At 41.3% G+C, this 22,292-nt stretch overlaps 1 protein-coding gene across 2 annotated transcripts in view; it reads right to left on the reverse strand.

The window, feature by feature from the left end:
* Window positions 1-8,738: 8,738 nt before the first annotated feature.
* FAM171A1 (family with sequence similarity 171 member A1) overlaps window positions 8,739-22,292 on the reverse strand; it is a 92,452-nt gene continuing 78,898 nt past the window's right edge. For both annotated transcript variants that reach the window (XM_031614503.2, XM_090142865.1), the window contains 3 exons: window positions 16,315-16,431; window positions 13,767-13,881; window positions 8,739-13,126 (listed from right to left, as the gene is read on the reverse strand). In XM_031614503.2, coding sequence (XP_031470363.1) covers window positions 11,428-13,126; window positions 13,767-13,881; window positions 16,315-16,431 — 1,931 coding nt within the window. In that variant the 3' untranslated portion in view covers window positions 8,739-11,427. The remainder of the gene's footprint in view (window positions 13,127-13,766; window positions 13,882-16,314; window positions 16,432-22,292) is intronic.

The raw sequence follows: 22,292 nt of genomic DNA on the forward strand, positions 1-22,292 counted from the left end.
CCCCTCCGCCGCCGTTCGGCGCCCCGCGGGCGGCATCGATCCCGCGCCCACCGCCTTCCCGGAGCGGGGAGGTCCCTCGGGCCGCCCCGCAGCCGTGCTGGGCCTCCCCCGGGGGGGTCCTGCCCCTCTGCGGAGGAACGGCGGGCCTCGGCGGCGCGGAGCGCGTTCTGCCGGCGCCGTGCTGTTTGTTCTGCTGGTGATGTTTTGACACAGAGTTGCTGCCGGGAGGTACGAGAGGGCCTTGTCGCCGGCCCTCGCAGCACGCCGTGCTTTCCTGAAGTGGGATCTGTGTGACGCTGAAGGACACCCGGCACGAGTCGTTCCAGCTGGTGTTGAGAGGTTTCACACCGCCAGCGGCACTCAGCCCTGGGAACGGCTTCACGGCAGAGCTGCGGAGGCCACAGCCCTGATGTCATCACGGAGCAGCACTGGTTTGGGAAGGCACGGGAGGCTGCTTCCAGTCTGGGGCCGTTAGAGGAAATCACGCTGCTTCCAGGGCTCTTCTTTTCCACAAATCCCATGCTGGAAAAATTGGAGTCAGAATCTTAACAATTCAAAACCAGGAAAACAAATAAAGAGAACCTTGCATTAATTGTTTGAACTGTCATGATTTCCAGGGTTGCAGATTTCTGGATGGAGTTCAGAATTTCTGAGAGCTTGCTTTGGCTGGCTGCCAGGGGGTGCATTAAAACCTAAGAATAATACGCACCAGTTGAACTTTCTCCTTATCTCTGCCGCCCTCTTGAAAGTCGTTTAATGTGAAGAAGATATCGCAGATGCCGTGTCATGTAACGCAGCTCGCTGGCCTGGCAGAGGACTGCTACATAGCCGTGCAGCTGTTCTCTCTGTGAAACTGCAGATCTGCACGTGTTGAGCACTGGTTGAGGGCGGCTCTGTCCCACTGCGGTTGGTCCTTAAATATGCAGGCTGCCACAGGAACTTGTAATTCAAATCCATAACGTTCTCAAAGACTCAGAGGCAGAAAATGTCATGATAAAAAATCAAAGGCTGTCCACTGTGCTTCGTACGTGAGTTGTCTCCTAACTTCCCTGCAAGAGCACTGATTTTGCAGGTTTGTATGTCCCCAGGTAGCTGTATGGGGGCGTAGTGATACACTTGCACCAGACAAAGCAGACTTTCAAAGGCTTGCAATCGTGTTTCATCTTAAGTGTACCAGGTAAAGTGTTGTTAAGATCTGAATTTACTGTTTCTTGTTGATAAAAAGACCTCTCCCTAAAGGTAGAGAGAGGTAAGATCCTTTTAGTTTAGGAAGACTTAAAAAAACCCACAAAGAATCAAATAGCCATGGTTACTCTGCACAAAAGTGAAAAAATTTGTAACAAAGGAAAATAGACTTCCTAATCAGGAGATGCTAAAGAGCATGTCACCAAATAATTCCTTTGTTGGATGAATAATTCTTTGGTGGGATGGATGTTTTCACAGTTTTCCTTAGAACATTAGTAGTCTTGGTTTGCTTCTATACACAGCCAAAATATCCAGTTGCTTATGGCAGCAAATTGGAAGGAAGGAAGAGAGAAAAGTTGATACCAACACCACAGCTGTGGCCCTGCCTGACTGCTCTCATTGCTGCCCGGTAACAGCACTGTGTAGGGGACCCTCTGCACCACCAGTTTTCCCCACCTTTGCTCCCTTTCCAGCTTCTCTCTGTTGCAGATGCAGCCATGAGCTTGTCTTGAGTGTGCAAAATTTACCTTTGCCTACAATTCTGAGAGGCTTTCAGCCAGCTTAAATGTGAGCGTATGAATATAGGCTCAGATCCACAAATAGACTGGGGGGTGATGCAGCATGTGACTCCCACGGCAAAATCCAGCTCTGAGAACGAGGCTTTACAAACACCCAAATACGTGGAGCACTGCAGTGGCTGACAGAAGTTCAAAGCCTTGCTGGGCTACCGAGTGACGAGCCACCACAATTTACCCGCAAGAAGGACTGAAGTTTGGGAAGTCCGGACTCCAGCAGCTGTACAGGGCTTTGTCAGATCTTGCCTGTAGGATTTAACATCAGGTCAGACTGCCTAGGATGCGGTTTGTGGTACAACTTGGATGTTAGACTAGTGGAAGGCATACACTCCAGACCTCAAGTCTCTTCTATGCATTTCATCATCTTTTTTGGTTTTTTTTTTTTTGTTATTGTGTGTTTGTTTGTTTTTTTCAATATGCTGTTAGAGCAATAGGTAGCATAGTGGCATTGGTGTCTGTGGAAATAAAATTGTCTGTCATTGATCTTTATTTATTTTCAGGCGAGCATTAGGTATTCCTATTGTACGTGTGGCACTGGGAACTCATGTTTAGACGTTTCACCCAGCTACAGATAAAAGCATTAGAACGAGATTGCTGTTCCAATAGAAGTCCCAGCCCAGCCAGCTGCAAGGTTTTACTCAGAAGTAGCAAACAGTTCAGTTTCAACGTAGCTTGAATGGAAAGATGGCAAGGAATTCTTTAACAGAAGTGTAGTGATAGGACAAGAGATAACAGCTTTAAAACAAAAGAGGGGAGATTTCGATTAGATAATGTGAAGAAATTCTTTATACTCAGAGGGCAGTGAGACACTGGCACTGCTGCCCAGAGCTGTGGGTGCCCCATTTCTGGAGGCTCTCAAGGCCGGGTTGGATGGGCCTTGGGCAGCTGAGCTGGTGGGGGCAGCCCTGCCCACGGCACAGGTTGGGGCTGGGTGGGCTTTAAAGGTTCCCTCTGACCCAAGCCATTCTGTGGTTCTGTGATAAACTACAACCCAGTGAACAAATGATATATGTATAGCATATGCTCAGTGTTCAGAGTAGTGGCATCATCTGATCACTTGGTGTTCTGAGTATTAAACATTGCAGAAGTATCTGAAATTTTCATGCAGTTGTAGGGTTGCTTCTACCTCTATCACACTGAAATATTCACTGCCTTTATAATTTAAAATGAATTTGATAATGAAAATAATCTTGTAAATTGGAAACTTACCAATTTTGAAAATTTGTTAGTAATTGCATGTTTCTTCTATTGTTCTAAGTTTTTTACATTTTTTTTTTAAGAGAGCAAACAAATGTTTAGACTTTGCTTCACATGAATGGCTATGGTACTACCTTATGACTACTTTTTATTGTCTGCTCTTTATGCTGAGAACTTACATACCACCTTCTTCAGTCCTGAATGAGATGTGAGGGTGGAAGATCAGAGTCAAACTGCACTTACCAAATGCATTAAAAGCACATCTGTAGTCTTGTAAAAGCAAACATGAGAATAGAATGAAATGGCTGGGGAATGAGCGTGTGATCCAGCGTGCTGCATGCTTGTATCCATGTGAACTCATGTCCCTGATGATTGTGTTTTGCCTCTCCCACTCTGCACCTGTTTGGCCTGCCCATATGGCATACATGGCGAGCTGCAGCCCTGCTTGTTTCCCTATGCTGTGGGGAACAAGTGCTGCCAGAATGGCCCATCTTCCTCCTGCAAATTCACCCATGTTCTATAACACAGCTCATACCACACCTCTTCCATGTTACCCATTTCCTTTTGCAATGAAGAAGCTACTGGTGCCTTATTAGCAAGGGTTGCTGCCTACACAGCATTAACTAGAGGTTAGACATTTACATGCATAGTGAAAACGAGTTATAGCATTTAAAATGTGTACAATAAATAGAAAACCTCATGCTGAAGGGCATAAGTGATAAGGATAGAAAGATTTTTATCCCGTAGGGGTTATTATCACTGGTAGAGATCTCTTCCCCAGGTTTCTGACACATCTGTTTCTGATGATGGTGGGAGCAGAATACAAGGCTCAGATCAAACACAGGTTTAGACCGGTTCCAGAGCTGCAATTCCTCTGTTGCTCTGCTCTCTATCCTTAAAAGATTTAAAAAAAAACAACACAACAAACCAAACAAATAATGGTTTACATACAAAAATACTCAACAACTGCAATTGGCTCTTAATGATTATTACAGATTTATACATCTATCTTTTGCATTTTTGCATCTAATCTTTTTTTTTTTCTAACCCTTTCAGGCTCTTCTCAAACTATGAATGAGAATTAGTGGTGACAGATGTATCGATAAGGATGGAGTTGACGATGATCCGGAGCTTCAGGAGCTCTGACCACTGCTCAGCAATTACTTCTGCACATCCATCTCCAAATCAATCCAATTTACTCCCATCCACTCCCAAATCAGTCCTTCTGTCAGCCTCTCGCAGTTTCCCCTCATTCAGACACCTGCTCTTCCTCCTCTTTGCTGGGACGCTGCAGGTACAGCTGAGATGCTTTCCCTGGCTCTGAACAGTGGGAGTGACAGAAACACAAACGACTCTTCATTTCCTGACCATTCCAGCGTAAGTTTTCAAAAATGAAAGTTTTCAGAATTTTCTGTCATTCCGCTAGTTCTTCATCCTAAAGCAGAATGGGACTCTTTCTTAAGATAGATGAAATTTTTTCCTGATAGAGCAAAGAGGCGACAGTCTCACTATAACTCTAAGGTCAGAGCACTTGTGAAAGTCTAGAATTATTGGGATTCTCCTACATAGCTGGTTTGCCCTGGGGTATTCAACAGTTTTAGACACCTTGTAACAGGGATTAGAAAATGGAAGGGAAACCTTGATGAATAGATTGGAATAGTTTTTGAAGTTCAGGGCCAGTGAAGATCTAGATGTCTCGCTATCCCCAACCCTCAGGCTGTTTCTATCAAGTGCTTTGGTGTTGTTACCTATTTGCTTTACCATAAAGCGTCAGACACTTCTGTTTGGAAAGGAGCTCTTCCAGTCTTGGGATACCACAGCTCAAAGACAAGTGGACCTTGGGTGAGAACTGTACATGATGACAAGCAGAATGCTCCTGGGTGACACCTTGCTCAGGGCGTTGACACTTCTGGGTATTTCCCACATTTCCATAACAGCTTCACTTTCAGTATCCCTTAGGTTGCCCAGACTAGAAGCATCCCATTAACGTACAAATCAGATAATCAGATAATGGTAACAAAGGTTCCTCGTACCTCCTGGGTGGTCAGAAGCAGATTAACAGTGTAGTTCAGGATGTGTATCCACTGCTTGGAGAATTGCACTGAATTAAGAGGTGCCTCATGGACACAGAATTTTCTCTGTGAAGAAACTAAGAAATCAGGCTCTATTACAATTCTTCAATTTCTATGCAAAATTTTTGGAGATTTTTCAGTGAGAATTTCCCCTTGAGAATTCTACAGCTTTTATAACAAAAAGAAAATTTTCCACCTAATGTTCTAACAATTGTGGAGTAAATTGCTTAAAGACATTAGAGAAGCTTTAATAACAAAGAGAATTTAAGCATCGTGTCTAGACTAGTAGGCAAATGTGAATAAATCTCACTGAAGTCGGAGGCATAAGCACAGCTCAGCATCAAGTATGGCTTTAACTGCAATCTCAGACCACAAGAACAATTAAGCTAATTAATACAAACCTTGATGAGCTCTTCTGCTGGTTTTTCCAGTCAGCCTAGATGAACAACATTTACTTTGGCATTGCTCGATCTCCAAATGCTTAAGCTTGCATTTAAGCCAACTTTTATATTAAATACATTTATGTATGTACACATGCATGTGCATGCACACACACATGTTTATATAGGCTGAGTTTGCTGATTTCAAGGGCTGAAGCACCAATCCAGCTCTCACAAGGCAATTAACACTCATGTGGGAACCTGGCTGCCACATTGTGGAGGACAGAAGATTAGGAGGCATTACAATCAAGGTAAAGCTAGTGGCACAGAGAGAGGCAGAGAGCTTTCTCAATCTCACCCTCACCAACACCTAAAAATAACTTTACTGAAATGTCATTATGGTGTCACAGTTTGAGTCAGCCTCACAGCATAGCATAAAGCTAAAAAGTGGAGGCAGGGGCTGAGTTCATAAAATGGGCTGAAGACAGAGAAGTCCAGACACAGAGCATCTCTCACCTGCAGAGGCAGGAGATGCCGGCTGGGAGGACCTGCCCCAGTCGTGTGTGCAAGGGCAATACATGGGCAATCTACTGTGTTGCTTTCTTTTCATGGAGATTTTCCTGTTGAAGAGTTTGTGATGTGCTCTTGGTGCATACACGCTGCTGCCAGACCCAAAGCCCCTGGCACAAAAGTAGGACGATGATGGGCTTGTACCCAGGAAGAGAAGCTCAGAAGGCAACACTTCTGGGAACATGCTTGAGAAAACTGTGCAGGCTGGGAAGAAGACAGTCCTGAAGCAATAACAGTATGGCTTTTACAGACTCCTTACAATTGCTCAATCACCAAAAGCCTTTAAAAACAGTGCTTAAAAAAGGAGTTCATTGGAATTATTTCTCCCAGCTTTGATGCTTGACATCTCTTGCAGCAGGACCAGGCAAGTCTTTTAAAGTGGGATTTCTCATCCCACAGCAGTATTTTGAGCAACACCTCTCCTTTCTAATGTAAAACTGGCATAACTATTCCTCAATTGGGTTAATTTAGCAGTCTGCATCTCCCATTATTTGAACCCCATAATTACAAAAATAAACTGTAAATATGTATCTCCTCTGTAGCTCCCTACTGTCATCACACTTTCCCCTCTAGTGTCTGTAAGTTTCCAAGGCAGAAGAGCAATTTAATGATCAAACAGACTAACTGGCACTGCTTATTCCTAGAAGAAATGCACATCAACACAAAATACTTCAGTTAAGTGATAAGAGACCAGGTGCCACACTTTGCAAGCGGATCGCCTGTGGGTACTAGAGGATTACTGCTAAAAAGAACAAGATGCTCTGTTCTCACTGTCAAACAGAAGACAGTACCAGGTGTCAGTTTATCAGATGGAAGTACATGAGTAAGGAAAAAATGCTCCTCTAGTCTAATAGTAGCATTTGGCTGCTGCCTACTGTCCTACCCAAAGGTTCAGTTCCAACTGGTGTGCACCAGGCCATGAGCATACCAGACACCAGTAAGGGTGGTGTGGGACCCACCAGATCACCACTGGTTCTAACAGGGGAATTAGGAAAGAATAATAAGTGCCCTTACTTTCCTCAGCTTCTGAAACAATTAGCAGTTACAATTGTTTTATCTGTAATGTAAATCTGCTTTGGCATTAATGAGCTGAGAAAAAACAAGCACGTATACACTTTAACACACTACAGAAGTGCTGACACATTTTCACTTGCACATTCTAAACGGAGCTGTTATAAGCAGAGAAGCACTGCAGGTACGGTGTGGGCAAGGGCTGTCAAGCAGACTGAACCTCTGCACTTGGACCAACAGGTCCAAGCAACGACTGATGGTCCTGTGCCAGCTGCCTGCTGCTGCTATTGAAGTTATAACTGTGTTTATATTTAAGCCATAAACTGTGCTTTATACACAGTCATAAAAATACCGTATGTATTTATCTCCTGAATTACTTCCAAAAATGCCTTTCAGCTCTGGCTCCAGCAGCTAAGCAGCTTACCACCAGGTGGCAGATAGGTACTCTGACTGTAAGGATCTCAAATGCGTAGAGACAAGCATTTGAGACAAATGACAGCATGGATTCATGAAGTAATCTGCTGTCCATGCGTTTCAGAAAACCGAACTGATAGCTTCTGTTTTATGCTGCCAAGTACCTATGGGTGGATGCCACCATGCCACACAGCCCAGCTTACACTGCACTGACAGTTCAAAAGGCACAGTGTTGTCACAAGTCTTAATCCTCAGGTGAATTCCCATTGGTTAAGAAAAAAATGTCTTTTTTGGGTAACTGGAAACCTTCCTAGAAAAAGAATAAACACTAATTGAACACTTGCTCATTTACACCTCTAATGTTCTACAGGCTAAAACCTGCATGGGATGTGTTGTTTCTTACCACTCCAATCATTTTGGTTTAGAGTTATCAGTGTGCAATTGGTCTTCCAAAGCACTCATGGGTAGAGTGAAAGGCAGAAAATGAAACCACCATCCAGGTATTCCAGGAGTGCTCAATCCACTGAAGTTACAGTACAAACTGCAGAAGAGCAAAGTGCTGGGAGCAATTTCTACATGGGGGGGTTTGTCTGCAAGCTCAGCACCACACTTCTGTACACTTGTAATAAAGGGTTAGATTGCAAAATGCTTTGAGGCAGGAATCATTGCTTTTTCTCCATCTGTACAGACTTTAGCATGTTTGTATGCTGGCATTCGAATAATAAAAGGTCTTTATGACATTAAGTCAAGGTGCCTTACAGTGTAATGAGCTTTGAGAAGCGTGCCAGCAGGAACCAAGTAGGTGCAGGGGAAACCATTAAGTCAGTGGGCTCTTAGTATGTGTATTAAGTCCCAACTGTCATAACTTTTCATAGGTCCTGTGACATAAATATCCTTTGGATAATATAATCTAAGATTTAGAAATTATTCTGTCACTCACTGCTGCTTCAAAAACCCTCAAGGCTGTCAAAGTCATTGAAGACCTGTCCCTAATAGTTTTTGGAGTCCAATATGTTTATTTTTGTAAGCTTTGTCATTACAATTCTTTGCATTTCCCCCTGTTAATACCTGCCATGAAAAAAAAATAATACATATATATGTATATGAAGACAACTTAACTGCTGTTTTAGATTAGCTTCTGCTTGGACTGAGATCACCTGGAACTGCTGATGCTGAGATATATCAAATTGTACTTTGTCCCATATGTTTTAGAACCTGTATTGATACTTTCTTCATTGGGCAACTGCGAAATACAAACAAAAAAAGTCTTCATATATTTCCAAAGCATGTCTCAATATGTGTTTGAAAATCAAATTGTCACTGCACTTCAAGATTAGACAAAGTGTATACAAAGGATGCACTGATCTCACCCCATAACCTGACTGATGTCACTCCTCTGATTTAACACGTGGCTCAGATGTGTGGCCACATCGAGGCTCACATTTCCCATGCTTTCTGTTCTGCAGAATCAAATTCAAACTGTTACACAGCCAGTGATAATACAGCAATAAGAAAATGTTATTTTTAAGACTTGCCAGATATTCACATTGAGTTTGTTCAAACACATTTGCCGTAGTAGGACCACAAATGATCAAACCATCAAAATACATTTTTGAACATACAACTGACACGATTAAAGAAAGAAACCACTGCAATTTAATAGCAACAATTTCATTTTACAACATAATAAAGATGGAAACTTTTGCAAAGGAATCTGTAAAAAGAGAATGTAATTAAAAATTACAGATTTAAGAGAACAGAAAGTTGGAAATTAAATATCACAGTAATTGGAGTAGGTTGGAATTGTAACCAAATGTTCATTTGATACAGCATTCTGATTAGTAAGTGACACTGTATTACCAGCACTGACTGAAATCCGATAAATACCATCCCTCTGAAGCAGGCAGGATTTGGCTGTTCGATGACCTTGCACAGATGGACAGAAGTTACCCATAGCACAGAGCCAGTTCACATGTGGTCAGTAGCAAAGCTCCTGAACAGAACAGGAAGACCTGGAATGCACATAGCCACCAGAAGGTAACTTACTGCTACTACGGAGATTTCAATATTTAACGCACTCCACAAATACAAATATTTAAATTTCCTCCAGACATATACCACTGTCAAACATGAACAAAGACCAAAACAAAGCAGAGGTGATGTAGTTTTGTGGATGGAAAGGAGTGCTGGTCTGGGACCTATGAAATTTGGATTCAGCTCCTGGGTTGAGCCCAGACTCGCAGATAAATACATTCAGTAAGATGGAAATTACAACACTGGTTTTGACATCTACAGAAAAAAAAAAAAAAAAAAGAGTGAAGGCTTATTATTAAAAATTTAATCGGAACTGTACAACACTTTCTCTAATCACCTTAGTTAAGTGTGGCTGCTGGTAACACTGAGTAAAAATAATGGAATGAAACATGACTGAATGTAAATGAAGGACTCCACATGAGTAGAAGTCACACATACTTTCTCTTCTTTGAACCTGATTCATGCCAAAGTCAGCAGTGCCCAATAAATGCAGGTACCCACAGGAATCTCAGAATGAAAACCAGCCCCACGGGAAGCAGATCCTACACAGAAGTCTGGTGATACCGGGATTTCATTTCCAAAGTCTGCCCTGATACTTAGGCAATAGTGAAGTATTTATCAAGACGGAGGGTGGTGCTTTTCTGAAAAGAGTTCTACATTTCAGTATTGCCTGAAGCTCATTAGAGCTGCTTAAGGAAGTTTAAGTGTTAGTAAGTCACATAAGCATAAGAGAAACCAAAGCCTTTTGCTCATTAAATAATACAAAATAATGTGATAAACATAAACAGAGGAAAAAAAAACACAAAGATTTTTTTTTGCAGTTTATTTTCAATTATAATTTTTGGATAACCAAGCAGCTCTGTATGGAGAAAGCACAGAAGAGTAATTCTGGCACTTTAGGATAGTACATTTTTTTCTTTTCCCAAAAAGTTTTCTAGACACATTCAGTCCACTTGCTCGGCCTATAGTCCATTTAATGAGCATGATTAGCTCATATGATTCCAGAGGAAGCTAACAATATATACAGTCAATGAAACTATCTTCTTGGCTACTCTGGGCCCTTTAAAATGTCTTCTAAGTCTACCCTGGCTAAACAGAATCCACAATATACATGATAGCTACAGAATACACTGTACTGAAATGAGAAATGCTCAGCACAAAAGGGGACTCTTGGCATGCAGCTTAAAATAAAAGGTAGAAGTTCAGAAGTTTATAAAATCCCAAACAGGGTCAATTAAAGGAGTTAGCAAAAGAAGGGACTGTTCATTGTTACTGTAAAAAAGGCACTTTGAGTAAATGGGACCAGAATTGGAGGAATCTTAGTCGACACAAAGTTCAGTTTGGTTTCATAAAAAGGCTTCAATGCTAAGGGATGCTACTCAAGTTTCCTGCAGTTTTACATTAAAATAAATTGCTGAGTAGTTTATAATAAAGGACATAAAATGTTTACAACCAACTTGTAAAATTAAGAAAAGCATAGTATAAGCAAAATATTACTAAAAGCAGCAATGCATAGCCTTTCATTGAGATAATGCACAATTTTGGACACCATGTGTCAAACTCTTGTTTTTAAGATACTTTCAGTAGCATTATCAACATAAAATTAGCCTACAAAACAAAAGCTTTACCAGCTCCCATTCTTAAGGAGATTGAGGTCATAAACCAACCAAAACGATTTGTCAGTATTTTCAACATCCTGGATGACCAATATCAAGTATATGAAATAACAATCACACTCTTTGTTCAGCTATCTCACTGGAGGCAGCTGCTAAATCAGAGGAATGATTTTAATTCTTTTTCTAACATTTACACAGTAATGCGTTTAAGTTCTTTCAAATGTTGCTCACCAGTTTATTTTTCTCTTTTCTCTCCACAACAAAAAAAAAAAAAAAAAAAGAAAAAGAAAAGGGAAAAAAAAAATCAAGCACTTCCACAGAAAGAATATTTGGCAATTTTATACTCCACTGAATGGTGGATTTTCACAATAGCTTACTTTAGGTTGAAAGTCATTAGTGGTCTTTCCTCTCGTTTCTGCCAAGGACTCTTCTTATCTTCACCTTGGTCATCTTCCTCATCCTCCTCATCCTCCTCCTCATCTTGACCTGACGTTCCATGCTCAGGACTAGTTAATGGCTCTGGTTTGGTATCCACAGTTCTCGTTTCCTCCTGCAGGCTGGGCAGCTGCACACCACTTCTCTTACTCGTGCCTTCCAGTAGGCATCGCAGAGCATTGTCCTCAGGGCTACAAACCGCTGTTCCGCACTCGCTGCCACTTTGGTCCATATCATCCAAATACACAAGTTGCGTGTAAGCTGTGCTGTCCGAAACCTTCCGCTCTCTCTGCTGGTGCTCTTGCACTGGTGGGTGACTCTGTGGCGCAGACAGATGATCTCCTCTTCCCTTTCGTGCAGATTTTGGTTCGTTCATGTCAACGCCAGAGTCCAAACTGGCATCGTTACTGCCATTCCTCCCAGCTCTTTGGAGATCGATGTACGAATGTCTAACATGAGCATTTGAGCGTCCATCTAGAGAAACGAACCACGCTCGAGGATGAGGCAATGGCTTTCCTCCTCCTAATTCCATCAACGCCTTTTCTGTAAGAAGCTGCACTTCGCTGTTCATTTGAGCCAGGGACGCGTCATTAAGTGAGGCGGGGATGGAAATAGATTCGGACATGGAAGCATTTTGTTGACTCCACTCAGCTGCACCTGCATCTTGCAAATGTTGTTGAGATATTGCTTGTGATGTCAACTGCTGGGGCTGCAACTGTTGTGGGGGGTGTGGAAAAAGCCGTGCGTGAGGATTGGGAAGCTCAGCCTGAAGTCTTTCTAGATCAATGGGCTGGTCAGCTGGGACAACCAGCGGCTGGCTAACGAAAGAGTGCTCTGGTAATTTCATGTAATGACCTGGGATCACCAGTGCAGGCAAAACTTTTCTGTAAACACTGTCATTAACTTGGTCAACAGAATTGCAGCAGATTAACTGACCTGGTCGAGGGAAAGATGTAGGTCTTTCAAGGTGATCGACCGAACGAGACATCATACATTCAGTAGGTCTGCAGTCCAGCAGCTCTTTTTCAGGAGCTGAAGGTGTGGGGTATATTTGTTCCTGAATATTGTATTTACTTCCAGTAGCAATATGGTTCATAGATACTTGAATTTCTCTCTCTTGCTTTTCAAATAAAGGCTGAGATAGCATAGCATTGTAACTTCTCCTATATTCATCTTTGACAGGGGACTCATAGCCTTCAGCTGTTTCAGTAGATTTTCTTGTCTTTAAAGGAAAACTATCTGCTGATTTATGGTAGTCTTTTCTCAGAGACCCGCTGGGAGTCAGGTCATCCAAGGAAATTCTGCTCTTGTCTTTCTCCTTGTCAGAGAGCAGTTCCTCTCGGGAGCTGAACTCCTGGGAAGTACTGAAGGAATGTTTGAGCATAGGTGTATGCATATCTGCTTCTCCACTAGGTGAGACCATCTCCATGTGGACAGCACTGATTAATTCCTTCGCACCTGAGTTTTCAGTGTGTCCATTGCTAGCCACGGAGAGCCCGCCAGGAAATTCTGACTCACGGCGTGAAAATATTAAATTTATATGGGACATAGAGGTTGCTTGATCCTTCTTAGAAGTATCCAGTGCTGTGGGAAGTTGCAGTTTCTTATGATGCTGACGTGGTCTTAAACATTTTCTTCTATAAAAGCCAGTAACAAAAGAATTACACAGTTAGGACTACTGTATGCAGGAACAAGTCCAGCAGGTGTGTGTTAAGGGGAAGCTTTTAGGCAGTTATTAACGATGGGGGGAATTGAGCTTTTATTACTTAACCTACCAATTAAAATCTTATCTGAGCAGCAAGGATAAAATTACAGAGCAACTTATGTCAGTTGCAAACATCTCAAGCACCAATTACAAATTGGAGCAAATGCCTGCAGGAGGCATATACAAAATCAGTTGGTAACATAGATTTGCTGATAAAAGTTTAGCATTCTTTTTAATACAGGACTGATTTTACAAGGTCAATTGGCAAGTGCAAAACAGGTATAATTACAGAGATCTTGGACCAACACCTGTTTTTTGATAGGAAGTTTTAGAAAACACAGGTATAGAAGTGCACATTCAGCTTTCAGATTCCTTTAGCTACCATGCTACCAGAGACAGGGACTGTACGTACTGCAAGTAGCCAGGAACACATGACATTTGATTTCAATATTTCTTTCCTTTTCAGAAATGCTTTCTTTCTTTTTTATTCTAAGTACAAAAATTTAAGCTTTTAATTTAATGAGCACAAAAAGAGCTTAACATGACTTAAGTAACCAGGACGTGAATCTTACCTGCAATAATACAAAAGGAGACACAGCAAGACTAGAAGTATGAGAGCCATCCCTCCTAAAATTGCCAAAAGAAACATTGTGTGATAGCTGGTAATGTCGTGCGTTACAACGGGACCTGGAGGGCCAGAAAAGAGAATTTAGATGCGCAACAGCCTGCAAACAAGAAATGGTACAAGAAATATAAACAGAGAGGGACATCTTCCCTGGTTATTGGGATGGTAAGCGAGCAACACCGCCGCTCATAGCCCTGGTGCCTATTGAGCAGACCACCTCTGAAGAAGGGAGCAAGTTGTGGAGAAAGCATGTGCTGGTTTTCATGACTGCAAGTCCAAATAGACCATTCTGTGGAAAAGCAGTTAGTTTAAATGGAAGCATGCATCAGTGAATGCTGCCTTCCAGGTCCTGATGCTGACACAGTGCACTAAAACTCTCATCGCTGGAGAGAAGTCATCACAGCATCTTCCAGCACTGTAATGCACATAGCAGCACTGTAGCTAACAACTTCTCTCCAACGACATTTGTGTTGCTTTGCACTAATGAGTATGTACATTGCAGTACAGGATTCACTGGAAGATGTGTTAGTGCTCTTTAGTCTAGATCAAGCCAGCCAAGTGGATCTTCAGTAGCTTAAAAAAAGCAAGCCACTTGCAAACCAGTGTTGTACTCCAGGTTTCAATAATGCTTAGCAAATGTTCTAGTATACAAAGAAATGCACATGCGTGGATAGCATCTTTTCACAATTATGCATGTGTAACTCTGTTGGTTTGTAAAATCCTCCTCATGATTTTGAAATAAAGGCCCAAATTTCCATCTGTAGGTAAGGAGGTACAGCACCAGCTGACAGAGTAACATGCATGTACTGTGAAAGACAGCAAAACTGAAAAACATTAAGGTTCTAGATCATGAGGTTTCTAAAACCTCATTTGTGGATCTTGAGTGGTCTGCAGAGCCACTGCTAGGAACACAAAGCTCATTTTTGTCCATTTTTTCAGATAAGAAATCCAAATAGATTCAACAAGGAGACGAAACAAGTGAAAATACATTAGCCTAATTAAAAGAGCATCAACTAGATCACAGTTGGAAAATCTAAATATTTGTAGATGCTGTCCCACTACTACCGTTACATAATTGATTGATAACGTGGCTTCAGGAGAGTAAGTACAAGGGAGAAGAGAAAAATCATTTGAATTTTTCATGAAAAGGTTGGTTTCATTGGAACAAAGTGTTAGCAACTCTGATCTAGTCGTCAGAAAGAAGAAAATGTAGAATACAAGCAGAAATTCTGCCATACAAGATAAACTGCAAGGACAAATTGGCCTTCTCCCGTCATGAGTTACAGGCTGCCTTCTAACTAAAGAATCAGGGGGCAAATTTCATGACTGGTAACTTCCTTACAGGCTGTGGCATTTGCTCAGAGCAGCTACCTTTTCTTTATGTACAGTTATTTTGTAAAATTCCATTACATTCAATGCGATAGTGCAGTGCAGATCAGGATAAGCTATCTAACCTCTGATTTACACTATATCAGCTGATATTCCATCAGTTTCATTTAATATAATCTTAAATAACACAGCAAAAGTCCCAAATCCTCTACATAGCATGAACTGACTACACGGAATTTACAAGCAGACTTTAAAAACAGTTTGTTTTGTTGGTTAGGCACAGTTTATTTAGGTTTGCACAGCCAAGACAAGAACGTTTTCATTTCTACTGTTTGGCTTTTATTCAGAAAACCTAACGCAGAAAATCTCTAAGAAGATTTTTTGTTGGATTGATTTATAGAGAAGTTATCTCTGACTCGTCATGACTGAAGGCAAGAAACATAAGGCTGCCACAGACAGGAAAAGGGAAGAGCAAACTGCAACATTAATCATCTCCGTGGGCACAGGAATACATGTAAAACACAGTTCAAAAGTTCTAACATTATGCAAAGAGGCCTGCAGATGGCAACTGGTAAGCCCATCTACCAGTGTCACTCTGCTAATACACTTTCTGCAGCTTCTACCCTATATTATTCATGGTATAAATTAAGTCGTTACCAAGGTGATGCAAAACCTAAGTCATGGCAACCGGCATCTTCAGTATATTAAAAAAAAAAACTACAGTCACTTAATGAGTAAACTTCTGACCCAGGATGATGTTGGTTTTGGGTGAACACATTAATTTGGGAATTTCTGTACAGAAACTTCATAACAATTATTCTTCTGTCTGCTGGATGCACCAATGCACTGATGTTGCATCCCCTTGTTTTCTAGCAATGGCTCTACCAGGCAGTGGTGACAAACACATCAAAGCAGGAACACTTTAAAAAGCTTCCCACTGAAATGGTTCAGAGATTAGCATACTCAAAACAATTCTGGAGCACGTTTGCCCCCCACATTCCCCAAAAGATTTTAGCCCTTTACTTTCAGATTTCTGTTTTCTAATAATCCATTATTGATCAAGCTGTGGCATCTCAGATGAGGTCATTCTGAAAAATATAAACGTTATATATAAATAAATAATTACTCAACGTTGGACATACCAGTGAAATTCAATGCCATCTTACCTGGGATAGTAGGTGACATGGCTGCAACCCAGTAGCCCAGCTGAGGGGCAATGTAAGTCCAAGTCAACTGATTTCCTTCTTGTTGCACAAGTCCCAAACTACTCTTCAGCCATGTCCCTGTAAATATAAAGGTTGTAGAAAAGCATTGCACATATATCCATACCTTCCTCTGCAAACAAGTGGAAAAGCAAATAGTAACCTATGGATGTGCTTGAGGAATTGCATACATTGCTGTCTAGTTGGAGATCACAGCTTTCTGTCACTGGTACTTGAAGACTCCCTGTGGCCTTTTCAGAAGGTCTGTACACAAAAAAGCACTTGAAATTAAATAAAATTCAAAGTTTCCAAAAGGAGTTATGGAATATTATTATTATTAGATTCCACTTCTGTGAAGAATTATATTCCTGGAGCTGATTATATGTAAACAGCACATTTAAAAACTATGCCAAGAGACAGCACAACTCTTCAATCACACATGAGTTCTGCACACCACCTTTCTGTCTTGTGCACTGCCAAGAGGTCAAGAGATGGAAAGACAAAAGAAAATTCCTCCCCAAAATGCCAGTTTTCTTATACTGAAAACAGGCTTATGCATGGCACTCGCAGTATATGTAAAACTAGGTTTCATTGCTTTGATTCGGTGACGTTAGTCATTTCAAGTGTGTATACATTGGAGAATACTGTTTGCTTGGTAACGGATGATGAGTTTTCTAAAATATGTTTCTCAAAGGAAATACAATAGATTTTTTAGAATTAGCAAATGACTAAACATCATGATTAATATAGCAGACAGCTTTAAAGCAGCTTGTTCAAGTTAACAAAACTCTTAAATAATCCAGACTGAAGACCTGTACTAGTTAAGATAAATTATGTTCCAATAATTAAGCTACAAAAAACTTTATGACCAAATGAGCCGTTAATCTCTTTTTTTAATTAAGACTTCTGATTCTGGGGCAATGAGAGAAAGAATCACTTTGGGCACTGGCACAGGCTGCCCAGGACAGTGGGCACTGCCCAAAGTGCCAGAGTTGAAGGAGTGTTTGGACACTGCTCTCAGTCATTAGGCTGGAGTTTTGGGTGGTTCTGTGTGGAGCCAGGGGTTGGACTCAATCCTTCTTGGTCCTTTCTGACTTTGGACACTCTATAGTTCTATGCTATTAAACATCCATTATGGCTGTGCACTGCTGAGAGTTAAAGAATCAGACTGCAGATAACAGACAAGCTATCCACGTGGGTATGTGTGACAAGTTACCCCAGCTGCAAGAAAACAGGACTGAGTGTAGGAAAGATCTGAGGCATTTCCTAAAGTTGCAGTCCTGGCTTGGCATCACCAGTGAGCACTGCACTCATGCTATTAATGCAAGTGAGATAAGGAGGTTCTTTGCATGCTTTGGTGGCCACTACCACTACAGCTAATCTGCATGCAGGGAACCAATGCCTCAGCACTTCTGTAGGATCAGCTCTGTACTGCTGTCTGAAGGGAAGGCGGTGCCTTTACCTTACTCAGCTTCAAATGCTCTCTGTAAAGATGAGCTGCATCTTGCACTCACAATCAACTTTCTTTTAAATAGTCTCCTGCCTAGAACTCCTGAGTTTTTTTAATCAAGTGTCACTCAGGGCTGAGCACAAGCATTAGGCGTGCATCATTTCTACATCTAGCAGTGAATGCAAACACATGGAGGAATTATATTTTTTTTAATACCACTGAGATCTTGATTATTTCCTCCATGTTTCCTGGACTACCATCTGTGCAAACCCTGTACATGTGAGAATGACTTTTCTGATTATTTCTTCTTCACTACTGATTTGTCCTATATAAGTATACCTTTAAAGACAGCCATCTTTGGCTAATAATAAACCCATCTGAATACAGTGAAAGGCTGCTAGAAAAATATGCATTTAAGAGGATTTCTAGATCTATATGACTATCATTGCCACATACTGATTCTGCATTTGAAACCAAGCTGAATCTGTGGCCAGCAGGACAAAGAAACTACTGAGCATCTTCTGTTTTACAAGTATCATTTTCAGTCTGTACACAGTAGTAATGACTTGTTACTTCATCCAAAAAGTCATGCAAGACATGTCACGCTGATTCACAGAGAGACCAAACTCTGTATGCAGTTTTGCTTATATGGCATCCATAAGCATTGTATGAGAACACCCTGACGCAGCTGTTATTTCACCAAAACAGAACTGAACTATCCACAGTTGTTTGTGGGTTTTTATGGAAAAACTAGGAACATGAGATTCATGTTCTTCCCCTGGATGGCCACTTTCCCTGCAGATCTTCTACCAATGCAGTTTTACAGAATGTCATATCAACAGTCCTGAACCACAGCTGAAAAATAGCCCATAGGGTCACTTCTATCTCGTGCTTAAATGCCATTTGGGAAGAAAATGCCTCTAAGAACTTCAACTTTTTTTTTCCCCTATAAATTCTGTGGACCAAATAATCCAGACTGAAATTGTGAGAAAACTGCTACTCCAGACACAGAATAGGCACCAACTATTCAAATGCACAGCTATGCGGAAGAAGCATTAAGAGATTCAAAAGTGCTGACTGAAAAGAAGAATGGAAGGACCCAGCTGATGCTCATCGTGCTACCTCCACTTCTTTTACAGCCTCCAAACCCTTCCGATTAACATACAAACAAAACACATACATATGTAGCACTGCAAAGTTCACTATCTTTGTAGTCCATTTTTACAGTTACCTCTTTCAGCAGAAGCTGTTACCGATTTCTTCACTAGGGGGAACTGGTGTCCAGCTTGCCTTACTTTCATCACGCAGCGTTCCAACAAACAGAATCCCTGTAATGCCTCTTTAAAAGTCTTTTGCTCAGTAATTCCCAGCCTGCATAATGCAGGGATCAAGAAGCTATCACAGGCTGCGCTCTTATCGCTCTTATCGCAGGGAGCAGAGCTCAGCTGCCATCCTGCCTAACAGCAGCAGCTCGGATTGCTCATATTTTAGAAACAAAAGGAATCCCAGTTTTTGCAATGGAAACAAACAACAAAGTCAACTGTGCAAGGTCAGCTGGGTTTCATGTTTGTCTCCTGCTCACTTAGATCACTTGTTTTTGTTAACCACTGGATACACTCAAGGAAATGTAATGGCTGTTATAACAGTTGAGAGAAAACTAGTTGCTTCCCTCTGCTGCACACAACTAAGTTTAAAATCCTAAGAGATGCATCCAATATTGGACATCCCCAGACAAGAGATACGAGGTTTCTGTTGATCATACCTTACAGATTAGTATGTGAGGACAGCCAGAAGAGATTTATTTTTTAAATGGCACTGACACAAGTTCCTTCACCAGGGCAATGCCAAGGATGGGCTTGTGGGGGACACTCGTAAACAATTTCATCATCTGCCTTTCTTAATACTTTCCTTGTATAATGGTTTGCTGATAAGCTCACCTCATGCTTCTGCCATCTTTCACCTACAGTTCACTAATAGAAAAGCATCCTCTCACGTGGTAGGATGAGGAAAATGAGGAACTCCATCCTTCACAATGGCAGTAGCAGAATAAGTTTGAATGGAAGCAGCTGAAACACTGTATTGTTTCTGTATATGCTGTTCTGTATCGTTTCTTATATGATCAAATAGCTGAAGCCAACACGGTATTATTGGAGGGAAATGACTTTCAGTATTCTGTAGTATTCTGCAGGTCCCTCAGGGCATTTCCAGGTCTCTCTCACATTTCATCCTTCATAGGTTTCTAATATCCTGGTCACTTTTCGGCTATCGGTAAACACCAAGCAGTGTTCTTGTAACTCTGCATGTGCAACACCTCATCATAATGGCTAACCTGGTACCTTCTACCAAGGCAAACGCAATCACATGTACTAGCTATGCTTGTAGCATTTCAAGCTGCTTTGAGGAAGCAACTGTTCACTGCTTTGCAGTGACAAGAATCAGTTTTTTACTGTATCCTGGATTCCTCCTTGCAGTAGGAAACACAATGTTCTCCTTCTCCAAAAGCACAACTAATTGTCCTCTATGTCTTCCTGTACTTTCTGGTATGCAAGAGCGAAAACTGAGAGGCAGAGAATAAAGAACTTCCATTTTGTCCTCCCCTACCCACTGGTTTGCAAAGAGAGCTGTATTCATCTCTTCTGCACAGGTAGGACTACAGTTGCCAAAGAGCTAAGCAGAAACATTTAGGAGGGAAGAGAGGTCTTATCTCCCTGCATGGCTAAGTGTTAGGATATTTTAATTCATTATTCTCCAAACATTCTATACCATTTTCCTTTTCCCCCACAAGTCAGAACAACAGATTAGCTCCACAGTTTGCTCAGTTAAATACAATTTGTAGCAGTTGTTAAGTAGTAAGCAACATGTAATCATAAACAAAAAACAGTACAATCACTGGATGTACTGGAACTGATCATCTTTGTTCAAGATTGATTCTGTAGTTCCAAAGAAAACATACCAATGTATCTTTGGAGCAGAAAGAGCAACTTTAGTATGGTTTGCCAGTGCTGCATGCCTTGGGCAAATTTGCCATCAATTCTTAAAGAGTGTCTGGTGCTTCATGGAAAATTTCTATATATAGACACATTCCTCCTTATAGATCATTTTTACATTTCTCTTCCACTTTTTCCTCTATTACTGCTTAGCATAGCCAACATGCTGATCCAGGATTCAAGTCAGGGGAGCTGTCTACTGGCTCAAACTAATGGTAGGGGGAGAACAGAGAAGTTAGTTTTTTGATTTTAACTCTTTCCTCACACACACACACAATATATACATATACATATAAATTACATTTAGTGTTACTGACACTTTGGAATTAATGTTATCATTTAACAAATTTGTTCTTAAAAACCTTTTAAAACAGATGCCAGCACTCCTTCCTACATTTAACTTAAAAGGAAGGCAAGAAAACTACTACCATAGCATAATTCCTTTATCATAGAATGGGCTGGGCTGAGAATGACCACAATGATCAGCTCGTTTCAACCCCCTGCGATGTGCAGGGTTGCCAACCAGCAGACCAGGCTGCCCAGAGCCACATCCAGCCTTGGCCTTGAATGCCTCCAGGGATGGGGCATCCACAGCCTCCTTGTACAACCTGTTCCAGTTCTTCACCACTCTCTGAGTGAAAACCTTCCCCTGTCTCAGTTTAAAACCATTCCCGCTTGTCCCATCGCTATCCACCCTCATAAACAGTTGTTCCATCTCCTGTTTATATGCTCTCTTCAAGTACTGGAAGGCCACAATGAAGTCTCTCCAGAGCCTTTTCTTCTCCAAGCATCATTAACCATCATCAACACTACCAAGAATATAAAAAATGAGAGGACTTTAAGAGAAATACAAATTAAAAAAAAAAAAAGCTGATATTCTTCTGGCTGAAAAAATACCCAAATATCAGAGACAGGTTGAAGATTTCAGCAGAGCAGGAGAAATAGGTTCTGCCAGAGAGAAGTATTATTTTGCAGCAACTTTGATTCTTCTGTTTGGCTCAGACCACTTTCCAATAAGAGCAAGAGATTCCTATCCAGAGTAACTTCAACATCGAAAGGTTTTATATTAGATCTACATTTTAACAAACATTCTGCACTAAAAAATGTCTTTTCGTAATTTGATTTAGCTTACTTCCAAATAAAATTGAAAAACAGCACAGCCTGCCCCAGACAGGCAGCTATTGCAGAAAACCCTTTACAAAAAAGCTCTTCTGGACTATTTCTTTACACAAGCAGGTCACTGCACGTATGGCCAGTCTGCCCAGAAAAGAGATGTCCTATTGTCTTCAAAGGCTCTATTCAATGTGACAGCTTGCTGGCTCCTGACAGCACGAATGGGTCTGCTTTTGTAGTCTAGATGCATGATGCCTCCGAACAAGACACTACTTTCATAGATTTAAAGCTCGACCCTATTATTTTACATTAATCTGTAGTGAAATCCATGGAAACTCTGGCTTCCATGTGTGTGACCGCGCACGCAGATAATCACACACTGCTCCATCTCA

The sequence above is a fragment of the Phasianus colchicus genome, chromosome 6 (genome assembly GCF_987193195.1).
Source record: "Phasianus colchicus chromosome 6, bPhaCol1.hap1.1, whole genome shotgun sequence".
Taxonomy (NCBI): Eukaryota; Metazoa; Chordata; class Aves; order Galliformes; family Phasianidae; genus Phasianus; species Phasianus colchicus.